The sequence below is a fragment of the Pinus tabuliformis genome, chromosome 5_2 (genome assembly GCF_031772625.1).
Source record: "Pinus tabuliformis cultivar Carrire ecotype Pingquan chromosome 5_2, CPIR1, whole genome shotgun sequence".
Taxonomy (NCBI): Eukaryota; Viridiplantae; Streptophyta; class Pinopsida; order Pinales; family Pinaceae; genus Pinus; species Pinus tabuliformis.
In genome coordinates, this window is record NC_142306.1 from 842,238,448 (window position 1) to 842,245,218 (window position 6,771).

The following is a 6,771-nucleotide window of genomic DNA, read 5'->3' on the forward strand; positions in this document are numbered from 1 at the left end:
CGTAAATCAAATGAACCCTGTCATCTAATGGATATCGGGTCATTAAGTGTTCAGACTTTAACTCCAAAACCGGACCCAAATTATTATAGATCGGAGACTTGTATTTGCCATCAGCTCTGTCCAAAGGGAATAAGCAGGTGCAAAAAGCTGGACCCAAACTTTTATAAACCAAGGGCTTATAAACTTCATCGACTCTGTAAAAGGCGATTAAACATCGTGCAAGTGACCCGGCCGATATCAATGTCAGCCATCAGATTCAGTGGGTGATGATCAACGGTGGAGGATCGTTGATCAGTTTTGTTGATCGGGTGAATTCACAACTGTCGGATTAAAGATCATATCAACGACGAAAAATTAGGCTGATAGTATTTGGGAAAAAGACAGACGCGATAAGGATATAATTCAAAGTTCTGAATTCCTTTCAATTCTGTGGCATTTGAAAGGTTTGCCATGATTCGATAAAAATTAGTAGTTCGGCTAATTTAGAGAAGAACCAAATTTGGAGGTTGATGACAGATACTCCAAAGGAGATTGAAGAGGAACTTCCACCTGAACTGGAGGCAATTATATCAGGTTTTGAATGATTGTCCATTATGCCTACACCCAAGCCACCAGATGGATAGAATGTCCAATGGTGAGAAGAAGGCATAAGGACTATCTCTCAAATCCAAGAATAGGCAGAGAAAGAATCTTGCAAACAGTTGCTAGGGACTATCATTTTTTTATTTATTTTTCGTTAAAAGACTATCTAAAGATTCTATTATATGTACAAAATCAAATTACAGACAATAGAGCAGGCAATCCAAGGCCAACAGATGCACCTTGGAAAGGTTAGTTCTGAGACATGAAGCTCCCTCGCAGGGGCAGCATCGACTGAACCAAAATTCCATAACAGAGTATTTCCAAAAAACCATTGCTTCTGGAGGAACCGAAGCAGAGAAAAACAACAACCTACGACATTTCATTTCTAAAAACATAACTGTTTCTGCCCACGCAGGGGCTATCGACCATGATTGACTGAACATAACAGGAGAGAAAAATAAAACTGAACCCTTCATACATGGGCCAGATATACAAACTCAGAAAATACCAATTAAACCGACGCACAGATGATGCCGTGACCGACTTACCCTCAGGGGCCTTGGTCGTCGCTTCTGGTGGCGAGAGGAGGGACTGAGTGAATTTGGGGCTCGCTGCCTGGTTCCTCGTTAAGGCTTGGGTCCTCCACCACGTAGCACCATCCCCTTCCTTCCGGGACACCTGCCCACATGGCCTTCCATCTTTCCTCGTCCATGCCTGGAGGTGCCGGCCCCAAGTATGGTCCGGTGTCTTTGTCCTCCTCCTTCCCCAGACTTGCTTGCTCAGCCTGCGGCAGCTCCTCCATGCTACCTTTGCCCTTATCCTCTTTGCCCGGTCTTTCTGGCAGGGTCTCCATTGCCTCCTTACTCGCCCCCTCTGAAGATGTCTCCACCATACCCTCTGGAGCGCCTGCCTCGCCACTTTCAGGAATTCTTGTGAACATAACAGAGATATGGGCATTGACCCCTGTGGCATCCCGAGAGCCACCCAAGGTGAAAACCATAGAGCCAAATGCAGGCAGCAGTGGCCCTCCCTCGCTCGAACTGCCCACTTCCAGAAATTGCCCACACGGTAGCTGCGTTGCTCTGGCTCTCCTGTGGCAGTAGCAACAGCAGCAATGATGATGTTCGTCTGCTGCAGGGGTTCGAGAGGAGGACCCTCTTCCTGGTCCCCGTCTACTTGGCTGCCTCTGCCGCAATTTAACCATGCTTGCTTCTTTGCCTCCCTCGTATGTGCAGACCACTCTAATTGCCAAGCACCCTCCCTCTGTGTGCAAATTACCCCTTCGAATCTCCCACTGAACCAGAGAGCCTGTGAATTTCCACCACTGCAGTTTGTCACACCACCAATTACAGCGGCATGCCAAATTGTGCACAGCAGCGGAGTTTCTGGCCTGCCTCGGCTCCTTCTTCCTCTTCTTCCACATTCGCCCGGATTTATCTTGCCAAGGTTCCCACATTGTTCTCTGTAATCGAGTTCCGAGCTTCCCCTTCCCCAGAACATTAACTGCAATCCGTCCCAGCTCATTAACTACCATGAATGTCGTCGCGTGTGTGCAGAACATCAATGGAGTGGCGGTCGAACCAGCTCTTTATGAATAACCACGAGGCGGCACATGCAGGGCATGTGGCTCGTCCTCCCTCACCACGTAATCACCCGCATCCGGGGATTCAACATCCTTATGGAGAATGTTTTCACACTCCTTTTTCTGTTGCTTATTCAGGATGATGTCCAAATTTCCTTCTTGGAAGGCCTGGTTGCTATCTACGCCAATGTTTGCCAGGAGATCCGCGATCTTGTTACCTTCTCTTTTGGTGTGATTGAAGGAGAGGGCATTGTGACTGCGCAATTCCTGGACAAGGTTGCTCAACCTGGCTTCTAATCTCCAACTATCTGCCACCTTCCTGGCTTGGGAGCCATTCTGAATGCGAGTAGCCATATTTATGAGGATTTGAGAATCTCCTTCCACGATAAGCGGTTGAAGGTTGTGTCGTTTTGCTGTCTGGATCCCCTGCCACATGCCTTCCAGCTCCGCCGAGTTATTAGTATCCCACCCCATGGTTCCGAAGTAGACCTGTATGAGTGAGCCTTCATGATTTCTTATAATGCCTCCAAAACCTGCTGGCCCCGGGTTGCCTTTTGAGGCCCCGTCGAAATTAAGTTTATAAGTATTTATGGGAGGGGCCTTCCAACTCTGATTCTCCTTTCCTTTGCGTTTCACCGTTGGATGGATGGTTGACTCTTGTGGCAACTGCAGCATCCAGTTGTTTAGGATGTTTTGCTCTTTATCTGTTGTGGGAAGATCCTCTTTACTCCAAGTTTTCAGCAACATGGTTTCTTGTAGGTTGCTGTGTATGCTGTTCCAGATGCTGTCATTAGTTCTGCTTTGATTTTTGAATATGCGCCTGTTCCTCTCCTTCCATATATTCCATACTAGAATGCCTGGTATAAGATTCCATAAGTGGTTGAGAATCTCACACTCATAAGGTCTTTTGGGCCATTGGCGAATGGTGCTGATGATGCCTTCAGCTTCCCGTCCTTTCCTTTGGCATTTGAATTCTACTTTTTCCCAAAAGTGTGCAGCTGTTGAACAGGTTTGGAGAAGATGCTGCAACGTTTCCTCATTTTGGGAGCAGTTATGGCATCTGGAAGGTCCATGAAAATTGCGTTTTCTTAACTTGTCCCAGGTAAGAATCTTCTTGTGCCCAACTAGCCAGAGGAAGTGAGAGATTTTTGGCCAGGTTTTGAAGCTCCATATTCTATCCCATAGGGGGTCTGGTTTTATGGGGGAGTTGCCCAACAGATTGTAGGCTTCTGAGGTGGTGTATGTCCCTTTGGTTTGGTAACCCCATCTGAGGATGTCCTCATCGTTTTCCTGTCTGATTCTTCTTTTATTTAATTCGTTCTCTAATGCCAATATTTCCTGAGGATTTGTGCTGTTGGTGATACTATTGCCTGATTGCCATTTCCTGATCCCGTTTTCCACTTCCTGTGTCCAGAATTGGTGCACCGTGGCTTGCTGCTGCTCTTGGCTGTGAGGAATGATTGTAGCAGGGAGAACATTTGAAAGTTTAGGCATCTGGTTCCACGCATCATTCCAGAACCTAGCATTGTGTCCATTCCGTACTTCCCAGAAGCTGTGCTTTTGAATGAGCTGATGATGTTGTTTAGCTGCATTCCATATAAGAGACCCATTGATGGTAGGAGTGAATCTGATGAGCTCTGCTTGGGGCATGCTGTTGGTGTATTTGGCAGTCCATATTTTGGCCCATAATTTCTCTGGATTGGTCACCCACTGCCACCATATTTTTGCTGTCATGATTGTGTTGCTGTGCTCAGGGTCCCGAAGCCCAATTCCTCCTTTGTTCTTGGGTTTGCAAGCAGTGTCCCATTTGACTAGTACCCATTTACGGTTGGTGGCAGTACTGCCCCACAGAAAGTCGCGCTGCATGTTTCTTAGTCGCTTAAGAACCCATTTGGGTGCGGCTAAAATAGAAAAAAGATAGAGCGGCATGGCCTGCAAAACCGCTTTGAGAAGCACTACCCGACTAGCCAGATTTAGGGATCGATTAGTCCAAAGACTGAGCTTGGCTTCAAGCTTTTCTAGAAGAGTTCTCCATGCCGGCTGCTTAATGGCCGAGGCCGAAAGGGGGGCTCCCAAATACGAGGAAGGAAGAGAGGCAGGCTGGAAACCCAGGATACGGGAGACGGCACGTTTTACAGTCGGCGGGGTATGGAAGAAAAAGACTTGGGATTTGGAGTTATTGACCTGAGTTCCAGAGGCTTTAGAGAAGTCGTCGAGCAGGGACTTTAGTTTAGAGGCTTCTTGAGCTGAGGGATAACCGTAGAGCATGGTGTCGTCTACGAATTGCTGATGAGAGGAGGCTGCGGTATTATGAATGGAGATGCCTTTAAGCTGATTGGAGAGCAGGGCTTGCTTGATGTGCCGGCCTAAACCTTCCGCCATTAAAACAAAGAGGAAAGGTGACAGGGGGTCTCCTTGCCTTATACCTCTAGAGGGTTTGAAGGGCCGGGAGGGTAACCCATTGACAAGGATAGAGAAATGGGAGGATGAGATGAGGCTCATGATCCATCTTATCCAAGAATCACAGAAACCAAAGGCTTTCAGCATATGCTTGATATAAGTCCAGCTGAGCTTGTCGAAAGCTTTGGACAGGTCAATTTTAAGAAGCATACCAGCTTGTTTGGATGACTGGAGAGAGTGAATGATTTCATGCGAGAGGATGATCCCATCCATGATCTGTCTACCTTCTACATATCCTGATTGTTCCGGGGATATGAGCATGGGTAGCAGAGGTTTGAGTCTGTTAGCTATAACTTTGGATATGACTTTGTATAGGACATTGCAGAGGGCTATGGGTCGGAATTTATCAGGGGTTAAGGAGTTTTCCTCTTTGGGGATTAGAGCTATGAAGGTGGAGTTAAGGGAGGGGAGCATCCAGCGAAGGGCTCTGGACTCTTCAACTATTTGCCAGACCTCTATTTTTATTAAATCCCAGAAAGCATGAAAAAAAGTAGATGTAAAGCCATCAGGGCCAGGGGCTTTACCTTCTTTGAGTTGTGCCATTGCTTCATCCACTTCATGCATGAGAATTGGACGCATCAGCAGTTCATTGTGCTCCTCTGTGACAAGCTTGGGAATGTTTTTTGTGATCTTTTCAATTGCCTGTTTCCTGTCCACCGTCGGCTCCTGATGCACCTGTTTGAAATGATTGATGAGGATTTCCTCAATCTTTTCATGTTCTTCTTCCTTGATCCCTTCTGGATTTTTGATGAAAGGTATTTTGTTGTGCATCCTTCTTTGCACCGTGGTGTTGTGAAAGAACTTAGTGTTGCGTTCCCCCTCTTTTAGCCATCTAATTCTTGATTTTTGTTTCCAATAAATTTCCTCTTGTTTCCTTCGTTCCTCGAGCTGATTGTAGATGTGTTGCTCCCTGCACATGGTTGCTTCCGTGTGCCCTGTGTTGATTATTGTCTGATGCAGATCCTTTAGCTCCTGATTTAGATCTTGTTGTGCTTCAAAAATATTCCCAAAGGTTTCCCGATTCCATCGTTTGAGGTGGCTTTTTAGGAAGCGCATTTTTTGCTGCAGCTGGTACATCCTTGAGCCTTCAGGTGGGACGAAGGAGGTCCATATGGTTCTGACAAAGTCCTGGAATGCTGGATGCGTCAACCAGAAGCCTTCAAAACGAAACGGTTTTTTGGTGCTATTCCCTGGTCTTTGCCATCGTAAAGCAATTGGCCAGTGATCCGATCCCGAGTGAGCAAGAATCTCCGCCGTGAAGTCACCACCTAGGTGGATCGCATTGTCTGAGATCAGAAAGCGATCTAATTTAGACGCGATCTGATTCTTTCCACCTCGGTGATTACTCCATGTGTATGTCCCATTGCAGTAAGGCATGTCGATGAGCGAGGCATTGCGGATGAAGTCCTTGAAGTGTTCTGCTTCGGGCTCCAATCTGGATCGTCCTCCTGTTTTGTCCTCTATTTTTGTAATCATGTTGAAGTCGCCTGCAACTATCCAAAGCGGATGTTGCCTGTTGGCATTCAGCGCTTCTATGGTATCAAGAAGGACTTTTTTGCTTCCTCCCTCCTGAGGAAAGTAGACATTGGAAAGGTTACCATGAACCTTGGTGCCTAAGATATGAAATGCAGCTTGAATGAGATGATGAGAGGCATGAAAGTCAGTGAGCTCGATTGCCTGAGTGTTCCAGGCAATCGCTAGCCCTCCCGAGGCTCCTGTTGCATCTACGGCTACTGAGCGGCAGCCGGGCCAGGCTTTTGAAAGTATTCGTCCCAGCGTTTGACTGTTGCATTTGGTTTCTTGGAAGAAACACATTTGCGGTTTTTCCATCTTGATCATGTTTTTTAACATTCTTGATTTATTCGGGCTATTGAGCCCGCGTAAATTCCAAGAGATCAGCTTCATGGGTAACTGGTTTGGGTAGGGCTGAAGTACTTCGTGAGCTTTGCATATCTCCCTGAGTCCACCAGGAGTTTGCCCACCTCCATTGTTCTCTGAAGATCTGTTTTTCTCCCTCTTTTTTTGGAGTCCGACTGACGCTGGTTGCTATCCCATTCGCTTCCAGGTTGAATGCCCAATTGCTGTTGGTGGTAGGCTCTGGAGAGTACTTCTTCCAGCTTTTCTATCTCAGTTTCTGCAATAGAGTG

General features: G+C 46.8%; 1 protein-coding gene across 1 annotated transcript; it reads right to left on the bottom strand.

The window, feature by feature from the left end:
- Positions 1–2,170: 2,170 nt before the first annotated feature.
- Positions 2,171–6,454, bottom strand: LOC149161945 (uncharacterized). The gene is made up of 2 exons (XM_089435051.1): positions 5,747–6,454; positions 2,171–5,299 (listed from the first exon to the last, which is right to left on the bottom strand). The coding sequence occupies exons 1-2, from the start codon at positions 6,452–6,454 to the stop codon at positions 2,171–2,173; spliced, it is 3,837 nt and encodes a 1,278-aa protein (XP_089291177.1).
- Between the last annotated feature and the right edge of the window lie 317 nt (positions 6,455–6,771).

Excerpts from the sequence above, each read along its gene's own strand:
- LOC149161945 (XM_089435051.1), bottom strand. The coding sequence starts at position 6,454 with ATGGAAAAACCGCAAATGTGTTTCTTCCAAGAAACCAAATGCAACAGT. Across the intron at positions 5,300-5,746 it reads ATCCAGCATTCCAGGACTTT|GTGCATCAGGAGCCGACGGT; the intron begins GTCAGAACCATA and ends CATTTCAAACAG.